Raw genomic sequence first — 26,071 nt, 5'->3', positions numbered from 1 at the left:
TTAAGTTTTCTGTTTTATTGTTTGCCGTTCAATTTTAAGTTTGAATAATCTAAAACTACACAAAACATAAGTGAAAAACATATTTATACTAGAAAAATTAATACGTCAGTTTACTTTTAATCCTGGGTTAGCGTAACCCGGCTTCCAAGATTCACAGCAATAAGTGAAACACGCGCCCGATAAAGTATAACTTAAAGCGTGAAAATAATTTTGTTCGATCTTTTTTGATACTATAATATTTGAAGCATATCAGTTATACAGGATTTTTGTATCATATACACTTCTGTCAACTTGAACAAAAAAAAAAAAAGACCAGCATTCCCCAATACGGTCGAATAAACTAGCTCAATGAACTATTTACTTTTATGGCTCTTTTATAATTCTGCTGTAAATTAATGCGTGTGCAGAATTCTCTTTTTCAATTTGGGCCAGTTTTCCGTTTAATATAAATTGCAATACTTTTGCATGGCTGGCTGTTTTTGTTTTATATATCTCACTTAGGGAAAATGTTTTCCTTTACTCGCCCCTGGCACTATTGTCCGTTCTCACTTTGTCGTCGCAGCAAATTCAAGGCGTGGGTTTAACTTTCTGCGCACACATTTGTTTGCTTTTTCCCATTACCAACGTCTTTGGAAATAGTGCAATATTACTACTTTCACTTCCTCATTCCGTGAATTTTGCCCCTTCAGTCGGAATCAGGTGGTTAGTGTGAACTCTTCAAGTGTTAACTTCACAGTCAGAACTATCCCATTTCCTTTGCTGCTAGGGAAACACGAGACGTCTGCAGCCCCAAAGAAAGGTGTCTGGTAGTGATTCTAGATCCCGCCCAATTGTCAAACTTGAAACAAACAGTTCAGTTGAAGCCAGCGAACAGGTTTGAACGATCACTTCGGTCATTAATTTACGTCGTGAATCTCTTGGCACTCTGTTCAGTGAAGGGACAGCATGAAAAAAGCCCTTTCATCAACTGTTTAACCGGGTCCGGTTTTAGGATTCCCTCGTGCTTAACTCGCAAGCAGTCGATGATTAAATTACCAGCTCGTATCCTTGTTACATTTTACCTTGATTGCTTCTTCTTGGCGTTCAAACAGAACGGAAGTGCTGACGCAGTACAGATGTTCTGCCATTTCGCGGCACCAATGTCTTTACGTCACAACGAACCAGCTTTTCTTCGTAATCATTGCACACCACCTTGTCGCGAATAGCAGATCACAATCCATTGGCGTAAGTTACGCTGTTGATGGATTAACTCCTCGATGAATGCTATTCGAGAGCCCGTTTTTCAGTGCTTTATCCACTGCGATATCGGCCAACACAAGACTCCGTATGATAACATGTTGTTAACCCCAAGGTTTTGTCACAGCAAACATGACCAGAGCCAAGAATATTAGAAACAGAGACAGTGCCAAAGCCTTGTCACGTGGTTCGCCTTGGTAAGCTTCAGTCAGTACCAAGAACAGCTCCTCCTTGCATACATCTCTGTAACATATTCCACTCTGATCCGCAGTCCTGCGAGTAACAGGAACAACAAGCGTCAATTTAAAGCAAGGACTTTGTTTTTCTGAAGGCGCGGTTGCCTCATGGTTAGTGCGCTCCGGATCGAGCGGTCCGGGTTCGAGTCCTGGCCGCAGTTGTGTTGTGTTCTTGGGCCAGACATTTTACTCTAATGGTGCCTCTTTCCACTAAGCTACGTAAATGTTTACGGGTGAATTTAATGCTGGGTTAGACATAGACAGAGACAGATTTTTTAGGACAATTTTGTCTTACGAGGAATGGCGCAATGAGGTTAACCCTATGTGAAGCACCAACGTGTGAGACAAGGCCACACCACAACACCGGAAACTCCGTGCCGTACTCCTTGCGATGAGAGTGTGAGTTCTTTAACGTCCCCTGGTAAACATGTAACACTGAAGATGAAGGAGACGGGGCCTACGGTTTATAGTCCTTATCCGAGAAGACTTAAACGTCTAACCATTTGCAGATGCTCATGTTATTAAAAAAGGCAGCACGTTCTCCTCAGTCATTTTAAGACCATGAGAGTTGGTCCGGGGAGGGTAGAAATACCTCTAGTCGCTTCATACCAGAGACAGCGGGAAGATAAGCGCCGTTCTGACGGGCCACTTGGCTCGTATAGAGTCTTTACCATTAACATTAACCGAACTCACCTTTTGACCCGCTGAGGCTTGACGGCGGGTACTTGGACGAAAACAACCGAGCTCGTGATCATAAAGTGCTGAAAACGAGGGGCATACTCCCTGGCTTCTGTGCCGTTCACATTGGAACTGGAGTTGTGTTTGGCTGGTGTTACAGATGAGTTGGTTATACTAAGGTTGATTGATGAACTGGCAGCTGTTGGAGTGATGGCTGAGGGACTGGGTACCACCTGTGTAAAGCTTGTGTCATTTCCAGAAAGAGAGCAACTCAGGCCGTAACCGCTGACACACTTGAACTGCCAGGTGCTGTACCGGTAGCTGGTATGAGTTAACAATAATATGCAAGTTTCTTAAAATAAATTATAGAAAGTCGACCTCTACCAACAACTGATTGGCTGATACATTCCGTTATAATCAAGAGATAGAAATGACATGTGTCTTTAAATCAGCTAATGCAAACGTAGAGGCGGTTTGGGAGAGTTCGAAATTTATTGTAATCTAGAGCCACAAGTGAGAGTTTACTTGATGAGTACATGAAGTTTACAATCAGTAATATCGTCACCAACAGTGAACCGATTACGTCATAACTGCGCCTAGTTCAGATCATCATAACGACCACAGCGAATTGAAGCACAAGTTATATGATCAGAACTTCATAGTGACCAATCAACACGTTTGAAGGTTGAGTTAACAAAGTTAAGAAATTAGTTTTGACTCAATCTATACGAAGTGAAAGATAACTTGTCTTCAAACAGAACCGGCCGCTAATTATTCACAAAATTATGCGCGGTAAGGTTGCCTTGTATAATAATAGAGTTTTAATATAATTTCCAGAGGTGAATATAAGAATTGGACATTTTGATTTGTCGAAAAAGCTCATCATATGACGCTATATTCACCCCGCTAGAGCTTGGTTACTAAGCTCGTCATCTTTGCCATCCCGGCAAGTAAACATGGCGGACAGTTGCTGAATTTAGTTTTCATTTATTCCAAAGACATCACTCCAAGCCAGGATATTTGAAAGGGTGGAGAATTTTCAAAATGACTGCTGTCGCCCTTGGACCAAAAATCTTTTCAAGAACTCGTATTCAACGCTTTTAAGAATCGTAAATGAAGTGGTTGCGTCGATCGCTAGCAGGTCAGATCGATTGACCGAAATTTAGTTTTCTTCAAACTAAAGCTACTCATTTTTAGGCGGTGATGACAACTCTGAATGAAGCCAACAACGATAAAACAAAGGTACCGGATGAATTCTTACTTATTCCTAGTGTACCCAATTAATTTTAATTCGTATTCTTAACTGTACATTTTAAATTTCAATACATTGTAACGTAGTAGTGTCCCCAATTAGCTTCTGAAAGCTAAATACCTACCCTGACACTTAAATAAAGTTATTATTATTAATTTTTCGTGGTGTTTCGTTCGTTTCCTTTACTGCGGAACTCGATGAGTAAATTGATTGACAGTCGGAGTACATGTAAGCTTATTAGGGAGTTAAAGAAAACCACGACGACAACGACAACGGGAACTTCACTGAACAAAAGGTTTAATGAGCAGAACAATGGCTGTGCACGTGGTACATTTCTTTGCCGTCCTCTGCAAAACATCAACGTGAAATGACCGAATTCTGCCTTGTCTGGAGAACGTGAACGACAACGGCTAATTTTTGAAATTTATATTCCGTATTTAACACTGTGTTCCATATTCAGTTTCGAGGTAATTTTGACCGTGAGAAGCAAACTAAATGACTTTAGGGTATCGCGAGATTCGTAGGTAAAATATAAGTTCATTTTTTAACCGACGTTGTCCTCGGCGTCGCCGTCGTGGTTTCATAAACTCCCTAATTATTAAAACTACGGCTGCATATATGCACACGAACAATTGCGTCTGTGCTTTTATGTTTTAGTCCGTTATTTTGTAGTCCTTGATATTCACCTCTGAATATTATACTTAAACAATTATTCGTCTCAGGCTCAGTGAACATTGGTGAATATTCACCAATGTTCTCTTTGGCATTTAAAAGCTACGGGCATTCTACTTTCGGCAGTGATTACTGTGATTTTTACCTTATTTTTGTTCCCACTACTTCCATTTGAGGTACTCCTGCATATTGACCGGCTTCTGTGACAAGCATCTCAATTACCAGCCCGCTTGGGATTCCAGAGCACGTTCCTTGTTCTGAGGTTAAGCCTGAATTATTGCTTCGCGATTCACTAAAGAAAAGCAAATGAGGAGGCTTTTGAACTGTATGCTCTTGGTTTTATGTTTTTTGACTAGTAGCTGAAAAATATAAATCGTATCTAGATTCCAGGCATCTCTCCATGTCATAGATGTGTCTTCAATATTTAGCTCTTATTAACCGAGCAGGAGGTTTGTATGGGAGAACATTACCGGTCTTAGATGCCGGTCTAGATGGGAAAATCTAGACCGCTTTCAATATCGATTTCAGCCAATCAAATTCGTGAATTCGGTAGTTCCCAGTCCTTGTGAGACAGAGCCATATAATAACCTAAAATACTGATGTTGGACTTAGCGTCATTCTTGTAAAGTGTAACCGACTAGTATGTTAAATCAGGCACCTATTTCGATAAGGGCAAAGTCAATCTTACGTTGTTGTGTATCTTACATGCCTCGTCTTTGACATAGTTGCAGTCGTAGTGGGGGGACGTGAATTTAGACCACGAGCGCGCAAACTCGAATCATCACAGAAGCTGCCACACCGAAAAGGGAAGGTAGGTAGATAAAGTCTGTCTACGAGCCTACTGGTCCATGAGGCCGGAGCTTATCCCGGTTTCTGTAGCATGAAGCAACCAGGAATATTTCCACTCTCCCCTGGATGGGATGCTAGTCCATTGCAGTGCTACCTACAGCATTAAGTTCGCCGGTACCCAATTATACACCTGGGTGGAGAGAGGCCTTGTGAGAGTAAAGTGTCTTCCCCAAGAACACAACACTGTCCCCGGCGGCTGAAACCCGGACGGCTCGATCCAAAGTCCAGCACACTAACCATGAGGCCATGACGCCTTCCGTGCCATTAAGGGTAGGATAATTACAAAGGTACTAAAACAATCAAAAACTCACCAAAATAAGATTTTTCAGGGGTCCTTATCAACGCTTCAAACAATGAGGGACAGACGTAATCTCACCTTATTACTGGAAGCCAATCGTCGGGAAAAGCCAGGTCAGCGTTCCCAGTGCGGCCGACATGCGTGGCTTGAACCAGACGAGCCTGATTGGTTGACACCATTTCCTGTAACGAGGAACAGTTGTTTATGTCATCTAATGATAATCTCAGCAAACAGCCTGAAAATGAGTTCTCGCCATAAAGGACTGGGGTGAGAGTTGAGCTCGCGCACAAGCTGTCAGAGCCTGGTGACCAGAGTTGGATTTTTCCAGCTGTGACCTAAAGGAATTAAAAAACAAACATAGAGAGACTAAATTCAAAGAGAGAAATGATGAGCAGGGGAGTAACGTCTACGTCTAGTTATGCATTACAACCATCCAAAATCAAATAAGTTGTAACCTTCTCATGTTTCAGCAGGCAACAATAAACGTGTGTAGAAGCAATTCTCCTATTAACTTTCTTTTCTCGACCAATCAGAAGTGCGTATATTTTTTGGAGCTAAAGCCCTTTCCCCGCGCATAGATAAGTTTAATTTTTATACGGTAATAGAGCGCGTGTTGTTGCTGTTGCCAACTCTCAGCTGGTTGAGAGAGACCTTTGAGATACCAAAGTCTGCACAGGTACGTCATCAGTCGGCAATTAACTGTGTCGAATCTCATTGAGCGGGAGAGGAAGAGCGTTTACAGAGATCATGCTTCTGTTTGTATGATCATTCACAGGTAGTCACCTAAGTTAATTTGCACTAAAATCCCATGCCAATTGTCCTAAATTCCTTGACTTTCCTTGGAGAACAATTTTAATACAACAGAGGTGTCAATCTCTTTAAATTACACGCGGATAACAGCGGAAAACCACACGGACCTATGACCTCTAACGGCTCTACTCTGGTGAAATGTCCTCCTAAAAACACAGGATTATTGCTTAGCAAAATGTTCAAAGACCCCCCTATCGTACCATACAAAAGGGGCAGATCCTTAAAGATATACTAGTTCGAACAAAACTTTCAAAGCGGCTGTTACACGTAGATAGGAGTTGTGTAGGCCTGTCACCCCATAGTTATCATATACGCTGATTACAGCCGGAACATTCTGCGCAACTTGCTGGAATCACAAAGATCAAATCCTTCCAGAAAAATGCCGACCTTTCCAAATCCCGAAATATGTATCAATATTGCAAAACTGACGAAACTCGAGCGCAAAATATCTCATGCTATGCTTCAACAAAGACTGAAGGAAAGGAGCAACGAACTTACCTGTCCTGAATTGTTCTGCAGGCGACCCAACACTGGACGACCACGCACATAGCCTGGGTTCCCTGAGCGCTGAAAAGGAGTCTGACTGGCACTAGACGAGTTTAGCGCTGGCGAGTGAAGAAACTTCACAGAAAAACTCTGGCTGAGAGTGCTAATGAAGTTATTAGATGTGGCGAGGCCAGAATTGGCTTTGATTTCTGGAATTTCAACGTCTCCAAGCGTCACTTTCGCCTGTACCGCGTCTACTCGTCTTTCACGCCATTTAAATTCGTATTCGACTTTGACCACCACATTGGAGCAGATTCTTGTTGTTTTGTTAAAAACTGGCGCCGGTGGCAAAGTCTCACCGTCATCAAAATTGCATCTTGCCGGAGTTTTATTTTCCTGTGTGTTTCTTTCAAAAAATGATGAACTGTTAACAGAGTCTTGTGATTGAAGGCTTGCCTCGGAAACATATTCGGCAACATCGGCACAGTAATATTGTACCTCTGTGGTTGATATCTCGGGTATGCCGCCAACAGTGTCATTAAGTCTGCCCTCAGCTAGCACTGCCGGGGGCAATGGGCAGGCGGGTCGACTGAGTTTATTGGGCATTATATAGTTCAAAGCGCTCCAAGGTGACTCTGAATCACAAAAAGACTCTTCCAGCTCAAGGACACAACCAGAAGAGACGTCTTCCAGAAATCGTACGGCTGCATTCTGCAAACACAAGCCGTTGAAAAAAGACTGTGGCAGATTAAGAATGCCAAGTGTTGCTCTTGCATAGTTGACGTCTTCAGTATTCGCAGCAGTTTTGATCGTTGTCCCTGCAGAGTACAAGCCACCTGAAAAGCTCGTTTGTCGTTCCTCGCTCTCGATAAAAGCGAAAACTTCTCTCTTTTTCTTATCAGCCAGCGTATTGAACGAAGTAGCGTCCTGCGCTAAAGGAGGGGAGGTGAGATTGTAGAAGTAGCCAATCACCGGGCTGTTGTTAATGGTAACACAGAGAAATGGTTGCCAGTCTCTAGAGTCAGGCCAGGAGGCTTGGCAGCTAAATTCGAAAAGCTTCTCTGACGTGGCGCCTCCAAAGAATCCTGGGATACAAGTAGAGGTCTCGTTTTCGAAGTCAGTACAATCCTAATAAACAACATGAAAGAACAATGCACCATTACTCAAGCAACCCAGATGGAAGGAGCTGCCGATACGTCAAACAAACCTTTAAGCCAGACAACTGTTTTAAGGCGACACATAAAGCGGACTTTCTTTTGAAAGAACCGGCCGGATATAACTTGATTGTAGAGACTGTCATTTCGTTGTAGTGTTTCCGGTTCACGGGGTTTCTTATAAAAATAGATCAATGTATTATGACATAGACTGTTTTTTGGTAATACCTCGTCACAACAACAGCCTGTGTCGCAGGAATTTTCCTTCAAGTCACACGGACAAGTCAAATCTACATCAGAGACCAGCGTGCTTTTCCTTGTTCCACCTACAAACAGATGTTTGAATGAATGCTTAACGATTACTATTTTCATTTATATCAGCATCATTTACCGTGTTACGAGTTGTTCTACCATGTATCCGAGCTGGACCATCATCTAACTATTAAATGTATGAAGGTCTGTACACGACTGCTACACTCTTAGTTATCAGCTCTCAGCTATCAGATGCAATCTCAACCCATTTCTCAGCTGTCAGTAAAGGCGAGAAAAGAGGAGAAATCGTTTATTTAATTAATACAAGGTAAATTATTGTTTGATGGGGAGTTCCAGCTTTTCCCGAAGCACGCTTTTCTTCTCTAAAGTATGAAAACAGCAACATTTCTGAAGCCTATTGTGCTTCGTGGGCAGGCAGACATTAGGGAGCTTAAGCAAACGACGGCTTAATGAGCAGAACAATAGTTGTGCATGTGCGTTATTAATCTTTGTACATTTCTTTACCGTCCTCTACAAAACAAGAACGTGAAACGACCGAGTTCTGCGTAGTCTGAGAAACGCGAACAACGACGGTTAATTTTCACGTTTTTAGAGCCATTGGCGTACTCAACAGATCTAGACAACTGCGAATTTCGCTGGTAAAATATAGGCTGCGTTGCTTTGGGGTGATCTAGATCAGGATCAGTGTGACCTTGGATCACTGATGATCACTGATGATGTGATCTTGATCCGGATCACCCAAAGGAACGCACCCATAAATTCATTTTTGACTAGGCGTCGTCCTCGGCGTCGCCGTCGTCGTTACTTAAGCTCCCTAACAACACAAGAGGGTAAAGTACTCAGTGCCCAGCTCAGTTAAACGTAGTTTATCCCGGTTTCCCTATTATTTTACTTACTCGTTATACTACTCCAGTCTATAGGTTGAAGTTTACGGAGTTCAACCCAAGTGAACGCCACCGCTGACTCGTTGGCGTACCGAAGGCTCAATCCCGTATCTTGACCGCAACACGTGACTCGCACCAGGCTCTGTGTGCGCCATGCAGGACTTCCAGACAGCGTCAAGCTTATTGTCTGGAATAACTCATCTTTCTAAAGAGTGAAACAAATTTCCAAATGACATGTTTTAATTCTTTAACATTTCCTTTTTCTGTGGCTGTTTTGAGGTGTTCAGATATTCAGATTTTAAGAAGAGAACAATTTCTTTTCAACAATATGTATATTTCAGCAATTTTGAAAAAAAGGAAATTGTACATTTATTGCGCTACAGTCAAGGAAATTCAAGCCGAGGGCTATTTAAGTTCAAACTAAGTTTTTACGCTTCTGAAGATGCGTGTTGTAACACACGAAACGTCAAGTTGAATATACCATGCGTAATCTATTTGTTATGTTTGTTACCCCTGTTTGTTTTCTCTTTCTCCTGAAATTGAAATGGCCGAAAAACAAGAATGTTTATGAAGTTATTACAACTTATGACAACCTGGCTGGGAAAATTTGAGTTAAATAAAGGTGGGTTACTTTTCATACCCTGTCAACTATAGATCCCAGACGTCTGTTCAAATTACTATTGATCCCAGAGTCTGCTGAAATGGCCTTTTTTCAGTCCATTGCACGCACCGTTGGTTTCATTCACGGATTCAAAAAAGTGATCACGTGATGACGAATTTTATGATCGTGTGATGAGTGGTGAATCTCCTGCTGTCAGGAAAGGTGCTTCTTAGTTTGCTTGCAAGTTTGTTGAGTTTCGCACTTTCTTATAAGATACAGTAAGAGAAGCAGAGAAGAGTTCGAACGATGTAAAATCCATCGCATGGATAAGATTTGTCTCAAACTTGATACTTGTGAGGAATTTGCAACAGCTGTGCTGCAGACTGTAGCCAAGAGATGTTTGTCATCAAGTGATCACTTTTTTTAATCACGTGAATGAAACCAACCGTGCGTAAAACGGCCTAAAAAAGCCATTATGCACATTCACTGATGGTAAGACTGCTAAGTTCACTGAAAGCGAAAAGCTCAGTTTAAATGGCAGCTATCAAATTGTATTTGAAAGCGTATTATAGAATACTTCTTCACATTACTGAAGAACACTTGGTCAAATAGAAATGCTCTTTTTTGGGAGCAAAACATCTATCTTGATTCTGCGAAGACACGTGTTCAGCCAAGGGAAGATTTTTGGAGCAATCAGAGTATTTGCTGGGTAATGAAGGTTTCATCTCTCTGGGTGGTGGCACGACAGTGTAGGGGAACGGTCTGTAAGAGTGTTAAGGATCTGCATGTATCATGTTCTACTTTTGTTATCTACGGTCAACAAACCTGGAACTGTATGTCTTTCTTGTCGAGCTTAATCTCCACAGTAGTATTAGTAAATGCAACTTGGTCTCTCGGGGAACCGAGGCAAAGCTCCGAGGTATTATCCAGTTGAGCCCCAGGGGGAACAGTATCCAGTGAACACGTGATGTCTACAGTGTTCTCAGCTGGTTCGTCTAGAACCAGGACCGCGCTAAAACTACCGCTAGGTACCCGGATGAAACCAGCTGGAGGGAGAATCCGTAACGGGGCAACATCCATAGCAAATGTAACAGGAGGCCCTGTGAGGGAGGGAACAGTTACAACAGCAAATAACATTAATGTACAGTGATATTCACGGATGCGCAGCAAATAACAGGTCAACAAGTGACTTTCCACTTTAATTGGCTTCATCAACTCATAGTTTTGAATTTGTTTTAAAGTATTTAGCTCTTATTAACCGAGCAGGAGGTCTGTATGGGAGAATCTTGACCGAGGTCTGTACACACGACCGAGGTCAAGATTCTCCCATACAGATCGACTAAGCTCGGTTAATAAAATGTTTATTATATGGCAAACAAGAGAAAATTAATTTGTTTAATGTAACTGGTTTGTACTAGCTGACATTTTGCTTGCGAACGGCGATGGGCTGAACTTAATTCTGCCGAACTCGTCCTTTACTTTTTTCCCTCATCAGGCTTTGCACTTCCATAATATGGATATTTTCTGGAACTAATATTTTGGAAGAAAATAGTCAATATTTTTGTATTTAGTTTGCAACTTTTTCACGGCAAAATGTAATCGGTCAAGATGCCCGTCTAGATGGGAAAATCTAGACCGCGGTCAATATCGATCTCAGCCAATCAAATTCGTGAATTCGGTAGTTCCCAGTCCTTGTGAGACACAGCCATGTAATAATAATCAGTATTACCAGGAATCATAATCCAAAATTAAAAATTACCTTTCTTTCTGAGGTTTTCGTCTCATCAGATTTAAGACCCTCTAAGGACTTGACGTCTTACAACGTTTTAGCTCGAAAGGGTTCTTCGTTTTGTAATAAAGCACGTTTGAATTTCCAAGCTTTTGTTTTGCATAACATTAAAGTGGGTCAAAACATGACTTAACTGAACAGTTCTTGCACTAGTAGAGTACAGAGTAATAACTTTTTGTTTCAATAGCAAAACTCAAAGACAGATGTTTCTGTTAATTAAGGGGCACCAACATGGCGTCTCCAGACAAAGCTCTTTAAATCTGGGTAAAACACTTTCCCACATAACGCGCGAATGAAAAACCGCACAGACATAAATTTTAGCGAGGTTGATTATGTATCAATCATCTATCACATCCCAGATTCTTGACTTTATTTTTTTTAATGGTTACGACTCTTATTTTCGATGAAAATCATAAATAGAGGAAATCACCGAGTTTGTATCCAATCTACTTTAGCCACAGGATTACCAAGCTCCTTGGGATCCGTGAACATTTTAAATATTTTTCACTCAGTGGCGTAACACAGTGTAAATATAAGAGTTTGTATGGGAATGAAACCAGCGTTTACAGTAGTTCGAAATATGGCCAAGAAATTCTACCCTTCTATGTGCCCCTTGCCGTTTACGTGACGTTTTGAGGCCGTTTCAAAGCGATTATACAGCAAGTTTTAGTTTCACTGTTTTCCTCTCTTCGTTGAGAAGAAAACAGTGTAATACAAATGTTCACGGCTCGCGAGGAGCTTGGGAGACCTGTGCTTTGGCGTGAGTATTCCCGTCGTCGAGAAATACATGTAGGAGGAAATAACACTGCGACTCAGAGGTTTCTATCGATTGGATGTTCCATTACACGCATTCCAGTGCAGCTGACCCGGAGAGACGGCACGCTCGTCAGGAATTTTGAAAGAACCACTAAAAGGAACCAGAATTTCGTTTTGTGGGTGTGCCTTAAATTTATTTTTACCCCAAAGAGGAACGACTTCTAAGGCAATACATCAACTGACAGTGATATTACTTTTGGCTCGCTGTGGATATCGCGATTATTTAAGTGTTACCCCAATTGCCACCCATCGCTAATTTGTACTCTTTGATGACTACCAGCAGTACCCCCATCATTTTTATAGGAGCCCACCTTCCCCCCCCCTCCCCCCCGCCACCGAGACAGCTTGGTGCTCTAAATTTAATAAGTAAAATCATTTGCTAGTTATCGTAGTTTACAGACGTAAATATTGTAAGAATCCAATTTTGACACCGGATCTGTACACGAAGCTGTGATGCTTTACAGTAATGCAACGGTTTGTTTGATCTTACCTGAATATTGCTCAGATAAACACAGAATAAGGACAAATTCAAACAGCAAGTTGGTTTGCAGCATCGGGATGTTTTAGTTCCCCGGGTTTAGTTCATAGTCAACGACGTTGAACACTTAAGGTTAACGTTTAAAATTAAGACAGATTTAAACAAGTCCACCACATTGCTTCTTTCACTACTTTCCTTTCCTCGGCTCAACTCCAGTTTTTAGTGGCAGAAATTTCTAATTCATCAAACGCTTTCGATATTTGACTCGCTCTATCGAACAAATACAACACCGAAAAACATGGACAAAGGTTAATCTATTGTCAGTGAGTACAACGAGACAAAAAGGAGTTAAAGTTTAGAGCAGCTTGAATGAAGTGAATTATGAACACCCCAATTTAAACAAACCAAACACAAATACTCTGACTTGTCCACAAGCCAGAGACACAAATATAATACTTCGCCTCTACTTCTATCTGTTATTCAAACAATTCTTTTAGTAATGCTTTTCAAAAAGCCTGTTCATGAATACAGAAGATTTAGACTCGTTAACGAGTCAGACGGGAATTTTAATCATTTTGATAGTAGTGAATGCAATAAAAGCACTAGCTATTGTATTTTCTCTGTCAACCGTTTCTCCTCAATCTAATTACGAAATGCCAATACCAGTCAAAATTATGCACATTCTGATAGTACTTTCATGAAATTAAATGGGAACTGTTTTTGTTACCCAGCCGTGTATGTTTATTTAGCTTAGAAGGGAAAAACTAACAAGCCACAAAAAGGTCAGCTCCGATCACAAGATGCAGTTTCAGAGCGTGAATTCAAATGATAAATTAAATCATAAATAAAATCAAAAGACAAATTAATCAAAGTGTCATTTTGCCAGTTATATTTCATTCTTGCATAGCGCAAGGGTCCACGAAGAGAACAGGCGGTGTAAGAAAGTAAAGGGGTTGTCGCGATACGCCAGTGCAAGCGGTAATTAATCGCGATAGACGGCGCGTATGAAGCGTCAGGACGAAGCGTTTATCTCGAATATGAAGGCACAGCGTTTATCATCCATTGTTCTTCAACCATTCCAATGGTCTTTTTGATATTTAAAGGAGAGAAAACATTTATTCTTGGTTTCAGTAATTTCAAGATAGTACTTTGGTTTACACCTCATGGGCTACATATACAATGTACTTTGTTCACTCACACCCACCCTCAAGAGTTTTTTCCTTGCTTTGGTTTAGATTTTCTTCAGTTCTGTTCGGTAAAATGATCCAATACTTACAACACACAAAATTTGACTGAATAAAAGCTCTATGAAGAACAAATGAGGGGTTATGAAGACATTTAACTCTCTGTAGCGCAACTTGATTTTCGTCATAAAGATTATTCCAATGAAGTGGAATAGCGCAAAACATATATGAAACGAAACACGAGATAACCATGAGGTAAAGCCGGAAAGGTAACATTAATTTTTTGTCTCTTGCCACTGAAGTCTCGAACAGCCAAGAAACTATATTGAAATATACATACCAAACAATTTGATTATAAGTTCGAGATTTCTATCACGCAAAGAAATCGAGAGCAAGTAATCTAATTGCTTAGTAAAAATCTACCAGTCGTTCAAAACTTTACCTAAATCCTCTTCACAGACACGCAAAGAAGCGGCGGTCATTTCGTTAACAAGAGTACACTGCTACCCCACTCACTATTTATCACAGAATAGATAGTGAGTAGCGTAGCCAATCACAGAACGGTATTCGTGATAGAACGGGAATTTAATTATCCATTTGCATCGAAATTTTCCTCCAAAACTTCGGAAGAACGAAAAAACGTCATTTCCTAGACGATCTCCAGCCACTGCACACTAATGGCTGATAGTGTTCAATGGCTCAGCCAATCAGATTACAGCATTTGCATTAGTATACTAGTAGAATTCTACTAATAGTGGATATAGAGTGTGGTTACCTGCAGAATTGTTGAACCAGTACTGAAGTCCACTCCTGTTAGGAGAGACACTTCTCCGCCGTCTCTTCTTAGCACCACCTCCTGCCACAGATGCAGATCCACTTACTGCCAGTGAACTGAACGCCGAGGCAGCTGTCACAGTAATCCGATTCACACTGCTTGTGACTTGATGACTTGTGCTTGGTGAGATCTGTGGGGTTGAGGAGGAGGAGGAGGAGGAGGAGGAGGAGGAGGACACTGGTAGTGCGGTGACATTGGAGGACTGTGCTCTGCATATCACTTGCACAGGACTACCTACAGACACTATCTCATAAGGAACCTTCAATAAAGAAACAAATAAAAGACAGGCTGCTAAACCTATGCTGGGTGGGGATGGGAGGAAGAGGCACCCAAGGAAAAAAGTGACTGGGAGATCAGAGGGATTGGGGTATGAATTCTATTATATTTTGTTGGCAGGTTCTTTTGGGGGTTAACTTAAATATCAAGTTCTCACATCATACAGCTTATTTGACAAAAAACATTTTATATGTGAGGTAAAAAACAAAAAGTCTGTATACAAACCAAGTGGCCCATCAGGCCAGCCCTTATGTCTAGTTTCTGTAGCATGAAGTGACTTGGAGTATTTCTACTCCCCCCTGGATGTCATTAAACCCAGCATTAAATTCATCCATACCCATTTATACACCTGGGTGGAGAGTAACACTGTAAGAGTTAGGACTCTTGCCCAAGAACACAACACGATTCCTTGGCCAGGACTCAAACCAGAACTGCTTGATCTGGAGGTGAGTGCATTAACCATGAGTCCCATATATGGGGCACCTCCTACTTATGGGAAGGAGGAAGGGGATACTAAATAAATTATCCTAGCTTTACTTGCTACTTTCGTTCAGTAGCCCTCCTGAGGATCAGGATTACAACTCTAAAAAGTGTGATAAACAGTGTAAAGGTCTAAAGTCAAGAACAAAATAATGGGATTTCCGAATCAAACAAACTTTGCCCGGGACTCCAAGCAACAATGGAACTATTCCTGATGACATTACAGTGTACAGTGTAGCTAGTCCAACTGAAGGCTAAACACTACGTGAAAATTTAGATGGATTATCAAATAATCTCATCAATACTCTGTGTTCATGGAAAGAGGGTAGTCCATCCAAAAGGCATAAGATACAAAAGTGATGAGTCTCATTTAATTAAATACCTGAGCTGTAACAGCATCAACACCAACCCTTGTCTCTGTGAGTTTTAACTGTAGCACCCCTGATGTGTTTCCTATGAAGACCAAAAAATTACACATTTCACACAATAACACAGGTGAAAAATCTTTATTCATGCTTGCCGTACTTCTGTCTATTCAACCTAGAGACACTAGTGGCTTGTATGAAACAATTTAATCTCTATCATGATGTGACTGACTTTCTTCACTATAGAGATGAACCACTTCTTTGGTGTCTTGCATGCATTCCACACAACTCATTGTCATATGTTTAAATTTGATGGGAAGCTTTGCAAATTTGCTTTTTTGAATTGGAAATTAAATGTCCTTTTATCTGTTAAGTCTTTATTATGGTGATTTGAGCATGGCTACATCAAGTAAATCAATGGTTTTCAAACAGATGGATATAAGCCGTTGAAACTCCTGCAGACAAATTATTTACACTCGGACGTCTCCAGTGTGATCTTAACTTTTCTCATCAACCAATTCCCATATGCCAAGACTCCCACTACATCCCCAACCCAGGGCAAAAAGCCTTAAAAACAAGACTTACTGGGTAAGAGAGGAACCAACTCATTAAAGACCCACTTAACAATTCACTTTTTCTCAATCTGAAAGCTGTAATCTACTTACCAACTGACTCAACAACAGAACATTGAACATCAACAGGCAAATCTCTTATCCTCTCACTGTAGAATAAACAAAGTGTGATTTTAACTTTTTTATTAAAAAAGTTATGTAGTCTTAGCTTGTGCCTATAAGACTTGGACTGAGGTAGATTGTCACTCACCCACTTGTACCAAACACTTGAATGTGCTGTTTTCCCAAAGTACATTCTTGTCCATTAGGGGCATTTTTCAATAGTTACATGACTGTACAACTCCAAGCGATTTGCTCACCCCCCAAAAAGTTCATTTTAGGTACTTTGGGGGGGTTGAATTGACACCAATGTTAATTTTGGATGATCAAGAAAGGTAATTTGGGATCTCCTAAATTTTGAAATTTTTAGGTTGGTTACAAAAAAACTAACAAACTGTGATAGCTAACTGTGCTTAAAATAAATTTTTCAACTACAGGGTATTATCATTTTCACCTGAATTGTACTTGAAAAGTTGATTTGGGAAGATACTTGTGAAGCAAAATAACATCTGGACATACATGAAGAGTTGGTGCTTTAGTTACATGTAATGACCTAAAACACAGGCAGAGTTATCATACATTATCAATCAAACAGGAGTAATCGGTGAAACCTTTTACTACCTAGTTGTATTGGGTGCATATCTATAAAACAAGAATGATCATCTCAATATAATAGGCTACATTTTTGCACTGGTCAGTTAATTAATAAACTCAACTCCAGTAGATGAATTTGATAAGAAATGACCAATTTGTGTTTGTATTTTAAACATGAAGTACATGAGTTAACCATGAGTTGAGAAAACTCAAATGACTAAAACACATACAATAACCACTTACTCCCTATCCAGGATAACATCACTATGAATATAAATTTATTATACATGTATTATATAATAAATTATTATATTTTCTAGAGTGCCTCCATGAACACCATGTACTTTTACTAGTTAATATGAGTTTACACTGAGCTGCCCCAACTCAAGCTGAATCCCCTTTAACTAAATTTTCATAAATGGATGACCGACAAAGAGTGAAATGTTGAATATTCTTAGTGACCATGAAGCTGCTATATGTCATTTACAAGATGATTGACTGGGAAAAAGGTCAGATCACCACAGGATTGTATTAAGTAAAGATGTTGAGTTAAATTACCAGTTCGTTTACTGAGTGTAAACCATGCTTGAAGCTAAGATATGGAAAAATCCAATAAGTTCTGGTGATATGTTTCAAACTCCACTACCGGTATAGGTGGTTGAATGAACACGATTGTTATAACAAGGTTATGTCTGGAAAATTAAGAAATAATTTAGTACGTATCTTTACGTTTTGGAGTCTAAAAAGATTGCTGGTTCCGTGACCTTTGCTTGCCCATCTATTCTGGTTGTAGATCAAGTCTGTCAACCCTGGTTTTCTCATTGAGTACATACTACCTTTTTTCGTCCAAGGCAAGAATTATTGTTTTGGATTGATTATTTTAACTTTGGTGCTCTCAAATTCTTTCTTTAATTGTGTAGCCTAATGAATATTCAACAGAAACAATTCAAAAACAACTCACTTCATAAACCTCAAACACTAAACAACAAAGCAATCCCATGGTCTTATCTTAGTGCAAGCTGTGAAAGTTTTACCCAAGACTACCTTGCACACCTCGCTGTTCAACCAAGATTTATTCTCTATTATCTATATTATTCCTTGAATATCAACATCATTAACTCCTTATTCATGTGGGTCTGCTAGAATGCCTCCTTGGGTTTTGGCTTCTGTAACACTGTGGGGCAGTAAGGATGGAATACCACTTTGATTTATAAAACGCATTTAAATAACTTTTGAACTACTGGTAAAACAAATCAAAACATATTTTAAAACTTGCACCCTCATGTTGTCACTTACTTGGACATGAGTAAGTAGATAAGAAAAAAATAATTACCCATTGTTTCCCTTTGATTCAGAAAATGTGAACTGTTCGCTGTTGCCATCACTCTGACCTGAGCACTGGATTGTAACAGCCCTACCAGCTGATGTGATTCTGTCAATGCATCATAAATATTTATTTTATTTGTTAGAAAACAGCCCTAAGAAAATATGCAAGCTGACTGGTTAAAAATCGTGTTTCTATAACTTGATAGAAACACAGAACTACATGTAGCAAGAGCTGATGATGTAATGATGGCATGAGCAAAGGGAATTTACATTTTGATGATCAAATTAAACAAGCCGTTTTTCCTTTTTTCATTGCGGTGTTTTCTAAAAGAAATAGAAAACATGTTCTCTGTGTTTCTATCGAAGTTATAGAAACACTCATGAAAGTTTGGGAGAACTCGAAAAAGCTGTGGAAACACTCGCCTGTGCCTTGTGTTCCCACAGCATTTCTCATTCTCCCAAACTTCCACTTGGGTTTCTATAACTTGATGGAAACACGGTACATGTTTTCTATTTCTTAAACATTAATCAAGAGAGTTACATGACTGTATGAACAGCTGATGCCAAGTCAAAAAAATGCCAGTACCATATGTGCACATTTGTATTGGAAAGGTGAAGAATTTGTAGCAAGATGCTTCTCTCACATTATGCTGTCATATCTCATTGAAACAGGCATATTTTACTCATTTCAGTTATTGACACTGATTGGTCCATAATGTATTTCAATGGCTTATAAATACATTGAGGTCCATGCATGTTCTCACACCCAGGAACAGACTAGTGTGAACAAAGCAAAGGGCTACAAGTGCATATTGCAGAACAAACTGTATTATGAAAGTATCTCTAATAATTTTCATATTTAACATCATTCTTTGCACAGACAATACCTTACAACCCTGACAACAATATCACCAATTTAGCCAGATGGGCGTCTAGGCGTCCTGTGGACGGCCACTTATTAAAGAAAATTGTTTTATTTTTCACATGTTGTCTTATAAATTGTTCATTTGAGCAGTCCCTATAGCATATTTTGGATGCCCACTTTTCAAATCCTGGCTAAAAGCCTGATTGTCACAAATGCCATACTCTGGTGATCCTAGGTAAGAGACCACCCATAGTTAAAAGGGAGAACAATGGTCACCCTAGGGTGAGTAAGTTGGACACTGAATCAAGGAGTTGATGGAAAGTTCTAATCTATGATTTGCTGTAGTTAATATATACCTGAATGTAACATCCACCTGAGTTGTACCAACTGGGGCTGAGGTATTCCTAAACTCTACACTTGTTAGGCCAGGACCAGTTTCCAAAACACTGCAAACAATTGTGACCTGAAAGTAGTTTTGTTTTAATTTAGACAGGCAGTTCAAAAATAAGTACTCTAAAAATTAAGAGAACATTTTTTTTTATATTTAGAACATTCATGTTATGGAGTGACTCTTCAAGTTTTTAAGCCTCCTTCTATAATTTTACACCTCCACTGCTCCCCAAGATACACACATATGTAGTTATTCAAGATAATTTTTAAGTGGAAAAACAGCATTATTTGACTAAGTTACATCAATTGTACAATTTGCATCTCTTACATAGCTCTAATGTACATCTATCTTGAACACCAGAAAACAGAGATCCTGGTACAATTCACAATTTCTCCTTAAACAAGTCCCCAGGGGTATAAGTGGGTTATGGCTCGCACGAGAATCTTAAGGCAACTTGTCCAAAACCTTACCAGGGATAAGGGATACATTATTAGCCTTTAGAAAATAGCCCAAATAAAATAGACATGCTGGCTGGTTAAAGGAGAAGGTCACTCCAAAAACCTTACTTTTTTTGTCTCTCGATCTGGGTGAGAACTACCTCAATGATCATACTTGTCAGAAGTTTGTTTTGTCAGCAGCGAGTATAATTCGTGATGATATCAAAAGTATTGTGGCCAAGAACCATTTTGTTGTTGAACAAGAGATTGTTTACTTGCATTATATCGATTTTGATTTCATGGCTATTACAAGGCTAATTGAAATAGTACCGCTTGAGAAGGCAAATGCAGTAGGAATTTATGTACAGCAGCATTCAGAAAGGTCTAGAAACAGTAAATCTGAGTTTTGAGAAACTTCAGCCATGGCTCCAGGACCCAGCTTGGTGTGTGCAAATTTTGATGGTTACAATGTTATGCTTGGTCAAAGGGGAGGGGTCATTAGCCAAATCAAGGAAGTTATCCCAACAGCTCTTGGAACTCACTGTGTTGCCTATAAACCTGAGCTGGCAGTCCTTGATACAAGCAAATCTTGCCCACAAATGTGTGGTTCCAGAAAAAATCCATACCCCCCCCTGCACGGAGGGTCACGGAAATTCCGAGGGGTAGGGGTGTCTGACATAGGTAAATTTCCGAGGAGGGGGGCTACTCAAAGAGTTTTCTTTCCAGTGGGTGTGAAATGCAATTGAATGAACACTATTGTACTTTCCCAATCGATTCAGGTAACTAAACCAACAGAAATGTTCCATCCGTTGAAATAAGCATTCGATTCTTGGTCATATACTTTCCATTTTTCTTCCGACGTAGTACGACAGACGGGAATCTTGAGCATCGTGTTTGTTGGACGTGAAGTTGAACAAAATGCCGACGAAGAGGTGGAGCAATACATGAACAATGATGATATTTTATACTTTGAAGATTGTGCTGTACTTAGCTTAACTGCAGCTCAGATGCTTTTTCCAGCATTGTTCTTTGTTTATTTTGTTTGATACTCGTATAAAATTATTCCCCGTTTCGGACTTGCCGTAACTAGGTTATCGCATATTTTCATTGTTATCCGTGTAGTTAATAGTTTGCTAAGTGAGCAAAGTCAATTCAAAGCCATTTGTCTTGACCTATATGTAACTGTGGACAGCGAGGAGCGTTGGAGCAGTAGCCGAGATTTCATTCAGTCATTTATAGAATGACTGAGTAATGCGTGTTTCACGTATGACATGTATGACAAATTAAAAAAAACTAAGGCATAAAATGATTTTACTATCATTTACAAACTACAGAGACAAAGCGTATGACTTAATTGATGTATTCATTTGGTGAAAGGAACAATAAAGCGGCAGTTGAGAACAGCTGTTTTGAAAAAATGTTGCATGACAACTTAACTGCGTGTGTAAAGTAATTCGACATGTTGTTTTGACCATGCATAAATTAAAACTTCAACTGGGTTATCTGAGCGAGCTTTATGTACGTTTTGAGATTCTTGACAGTATGAAAACACCTTTTAATGACGAAAAAGTCAGCGGCTATGCCATCTGGGAGTGAAGCACTTCTAAGTCAGTTGTTTATTAGTTCAAACACCGGTTCAAACATTCTAACATGACATGAAGGAACACGCCGCGTCTGCAGTCTACCGTGAAAGAGTATGTCTTCATCTACAATGTAACTATAAACAGCTGTGGCTAAATTTTATTACAATTAATATTTCCAAGGGGTAGGGGGGCCTAAGTAGAAAAATCATGGAAATTCCAGGGGGTGGTGGGAGTACCGTGAAGCCCCCTGGAACAGAAAATCCTGGTGGGTGGGGGGTCATACTGAAAAAAACCCTCCATGGGGGGGGGGTATGGATATTATCTGGATCCACACAATGGCAAAATTTGAGAACACACTGAAGGGAATATTTAATTATCATCATTTCTCTCCTAAATGCCAAAGGGAATTAAAGGAAATCAACCATCTTTTTGAAACCAAACTTGCTCATTTCAGTGTAGTGAAACAGGTTGGATGGCTGGCAAGCAAGGAATGTGCTGTTTCTGCACTGAAAAGAAATCTGGCTACTGTGGTACTGCATGTTGAACATCGCCACACTGAGGGAACAAGGGCAGAAGATTCAAATCGAGCAAAAGGCTACCACATAGAGATCACATCAGTCAGCTTCATCAAGATGTTGTATTTTTGCTTTATTTCTTGCCAGTCATTGCAAGGCTTTCAAAAACTTTCCGGAAAGAAGAATTTCTTACTATATCTTTAAGATTCAAGATGTTGTTGAAAGAGCAGTCATTGAGCTGTCTGCCCTGAAACTTCATCCAGCAATGAACATGAAAGAATTTCAGGAAAACTCAATCTTAGTGAAAGAAAATTTGGAGACATAGAGCTGACTGGCAATCAGGAAAACTTTGTGAGTTACTGTGATGACCAAACCACAAGAGAACTCATTGAGAACACAATCCACTATACAGAACAAAAGCAGTGAAAAACATTTTTATAAAAGAAAAATGAATACTGCTGTTAACTTTTAAACCTGGGTTAGCGTTAACCGGCTTTCGAACAACCCGGCCCTAGTCTAGCAACTTGAAGGAGGAGCCACTGTCTCTAATGACAGTGTTTGACTTTCACAAATGGCCACTTGGGTCTCAAGAATTGGGAACATTTGGAAACGATGAAATAAAGGAACTTGTTTGTGAACACCTGGATCACTTCTTTCTGCCAGAGGAAAGGAAGCAATTCCTGCAGAGTGGATTTTGCTGAAGCTCTTTGTGCTTTCACTGAGAACAAATCCATTAGTGGATGTTTAGTCACTTGTGCTAAAGCAGAAGCCTTCAGCAATGAGTCACATTCTCAAGTTATTAGAGTACCTCTTGGTTGCAGGGCTGTTATTAGAAGCCGAGACCTGGGTACCAGCACCCATCTACTTTGAAAGGAATACCCAGCTTCTTTAAGTGTGTCAAGTACAAAATTGAAAAACAAAAAAGACACACCTCAACCTCCAATAAAAATGAATTATTCTTTCTGAGTTGAATATTACCTTTAAAAACCCTTTTTTGTCAATTACCTCGCATCTTTTTCTTTTGCGAGAAAAGTGCTTTTTGGCGGTTGCACTTTGCATTCATCGGGCCTTTCTTTTGTGAAATGCCTTTGCTGTTACATAACTCTTGCAGGTGACATGTTGCAGGGCATACTTTACAAAATTGTAAGAGGGTGGAAAGTGCTACTTCACTGGGAGTTAACTTGGTGAAGAAGTAGCTGAACTGAGCATGTGCAATGCAGCTAACAATTCTCACATTGAAAGCTGATGTTTGTATGACTTACACTGTTGCGTTTTCAAAAGAAAATTTATTTCAAGCATTGAAATGAATGGCGGTACTCAAAATTCAGAAGTGCATTAAATGGATGTTGATATTTTGTAAGTTTCAATTTTTTGGTCTGTGTGTGTGTATTTAAGCATAAGACTGTCTCACATAACAAATGTGTACTCACAGGGCTAGAGCTCTCAGGTTCTGGGCGAGTAAAGTAGCAATACCAGCTAGCTCACAGCCATAAAGACTTCAAAAACGTCTGCCTGCCCTATGTACTTGGAATTCCAGTCTATAGAATCCCCATTCCCTCAAGAATCCTGAGATGAAACCTGTGGTATGGGTATGGATATTTTCTGGACCAACCCAATACATTCTACAGTATTATCATTAGCTAAAAAGGGTAAAGCTTACTGGTTCGGAGTTCACTGCTTCTGTGAGATCAACTTGAATCTGTCCTTGCTCCTGATTCTCTGGCACACTCAGTATACCATCCTGGAATTCTACAAGGTTTATATTTACTTCCCCTAGAATTGGAAAGTAAGAAGAAAATGATAAAAAGACATCTTAACTTTACAATGTCCAAAATTTTTTTTTTATTATGTAGCATAAAACAATAAAATTCTCTGTTTCAAAATTAAAGTTGTTAACATATTAAGTAGAATAAATTTATGCTATTATCATCTCAACTTTCCAAGGAGTATAATGCCTATTGGTATTATGCAAAGTGTTACAAAAGATTAAAATGAGATGTTTGCACTGGGAGCTGCATTCCTGTCGCCAGAGCTGCCTGTCCCTCCTAGCTGGACAGCCTGGTGAGACCATTCCATAAGCAAAAAGTGGTTCTGAAGACACACGATTTGATTAACAGGGATCCTTGAACTAAGTTTTTCATCCACAAATATGACTTGTGATTTACGCTATACATTTTTATTACGTAAATAAGTAATCTTACATCTAAACTCAAGTATAATATGCCATTGGCTTGTTTTGTACATGCAAAATGTACAAAAGTGATTGAAATATTAAGACAACCAGTTCACAAATCTGCCTTCTCATCCAAACGCCTCCCTTAGTTATTGCTTACTACTTCAGTTTCTCTTACGGTTTTAAGAAGCTACAGTTATGGGCTATAAGCTTAACTATTAAGAAAATCTCTCAGCTTACCTCCATTGGCTAACAATACGATATAATTGGACACAAAGGTAAATACCAGAATTAACGCCCTAGTTTTCATTATTTCGACTGTTACTGAACAAATTCTGACTTTACAGAGCAAAGAGTACATGCAAAGAGCACATGATTCCTAAAACTGTTGCCATCGCCATCTTGAAAACAACTCTCCAGGAAGTACGTCATGTATGGGGACATATCTTGTACCGAAATATATGTCTCGATGCTTACTTGAGGTGCTTTGCTTACTTGAGGTGCTTTGCTTACTTGAGGTGCTTTGCTTACTTGAGGCGCTTTCCTTACTTGAGATGCTATGCTTACTTGAGGTGTTTTCCTTACTTCAGGTGCTTTGCTTACTTGAGATGGCTTTGCTTACTTGGGGTGCTTTGCTTACTAGAGCTGTTTTGCTTACTTGAGGTGCTTTGCTTACTTGAGATGCTTTCCTTACTTGAGTTGCTTGACGTACTGGAGGCGCTTTGCTTACTCGAGGTGCTTTGCTTATTTGACATGCTTTGCATACTTGAGGTGCTTTGCTTACTCGAGATGCTTTGCTTACTCAAGGTGCTTTGCTTACTTGAGATGCTTTCCTCACTTGAGTTGCTTTCTTTTCCTGAGGCACTTTGCTTACTTGAGCTGCTTTCCTCACTTGAGCTGCTTTCCTCACTTGAGGTGCTTTCCTCACTTAAGGTGCTTTGCTTACTTGAGATGCTTTGCCTACTTGAGGTGCTTTGCTTACTTGATATGCTTTCCTTACTTGAAGTACTTTGCTCACTTGAGGTGCTTTCCTCACTTGAGGTGCTTTCCTCACTTGAGGTATTTTGCTTACTTGAGGTGCTTTGCCTACTCGAGGTGCTTTGCTTACTTGATATGCTTTCCTTACTTGAGGTGCTTTGCTTACTTGAGGTACTTTGCTTACTTGGGGTGCTTTCCTTACTTGAGGTGCTTTCCTCACTTGAGGTGCTTAGTTTACTTGAGGTGCTTTCCTCACTTGAGGTGCCTTCCCTACTTGAGATGCTTGTCTTACTTGAGCTGCTTGAGTTACTTGAGACGCTTGACTTCCTTGTGATGCTTGTCTTACTTGAGGTGCTTAACTTACTTGAGATTTTTGTCTTACTTGAGATGCTTGTCTTACTTGTGATGCTTGTCTTACTTGTGATGCTTGACTTACCTGAGATGCTTGACTTATCTGAGATGCTTGACTTACTTGAGGTGCTTGTCTCACTTGAGATACTTGTGTTACTTGAGGTGCTTGTCTTACTTGAGATGCTTCCCTAACCTGAGATGCTTGACTTACGTTAGGTGCTTGTGCAAAGCCCCAGAACACTTTGAAATCCATCATCAGTCAAAAAACCGAACAACATGTGTAACTTCTCGCTATCAGGAGTTTTCGGCTTTTTGAGAAAGTGGAGGAAATTTTTAATGGCATTCTGGTAAAGGAAGATGACTGAAAATCCCCAGTATTATTAAAACGATAGGCGCACATAAAAAAAAAAGGTTTATAAAACAATGCTGCTCTACGAAAAAATTAATAACGAGAAATCAAGAGGTGTTTTGTTGTATTTAACAAATTCAGAAGCTTTTCTTGAAGAACTTTGTAGTTTAATGATGCATCTCAAGT

The 26,071-nt window shown here is 39.9% G+C and overlaps 1 protein-coding gene across 1 annotated transcript; it reads right to left on the bottom strand.

Moving 5' to 3' along the window:
• Positions 1 to 24,573, bottom strand: LOC145462369 (uncharacterized). Its single transcript, XM_081445875.1, has 16 exons — positions 24,448 to 24,573; positions 23,695 to 23,807; positions 19,465 to 19,571; positions 18,251 to 18,349; positions 16,778 to 16,876; positions 16,318 to 16,373; positions 15,670 to 15,740; positions 14,472 to 14,790; positions 10,255 to 10,529; positions 8,841 to 9,033; positions 7,900 to 7,997; positions 6,530 to 7,645; positions 5,300 to 5,556; positions 4,220 to 4,366; positions 2,166 to 2,471; positions 1 to 1,509 (listed from the first exon to the last, which is right to left on the bottom strand). Exons 1-16 carry the CDS (start codon positions 24,566 to 24,568, stop codon positions 1,341 to 1,343), a joined length of 3,546 nt encoding a protein of 1,181 aa, XP_081302001.1. The 5' UTR covers positions 24,569 to 24,573; the 3' UTR covers positions 1 to 1,340.
• Between the last annotated feature and the right edge of the window lie 1,498 nt (positions 24,574 to 26,071).

Source organism: Orbicella franksi, chromosome 12 (genome assembly GCF_964199315.1).
Source record: "Orbicella franksi chromosome 12, jaOrbFran1.1, whole genome shotgun sequence".
Taxonomy (NCBI): Eukaryota; Metazoa; Cnidaria; class Anthozoa; order Scleractinia; family Merulinidae; genus Orbicella; species Orbicella franksi.
Note: the sequence above shows the minus strand (reverse complement) of the source record. Positions and strands in the feature narration are given on the sequence as shown.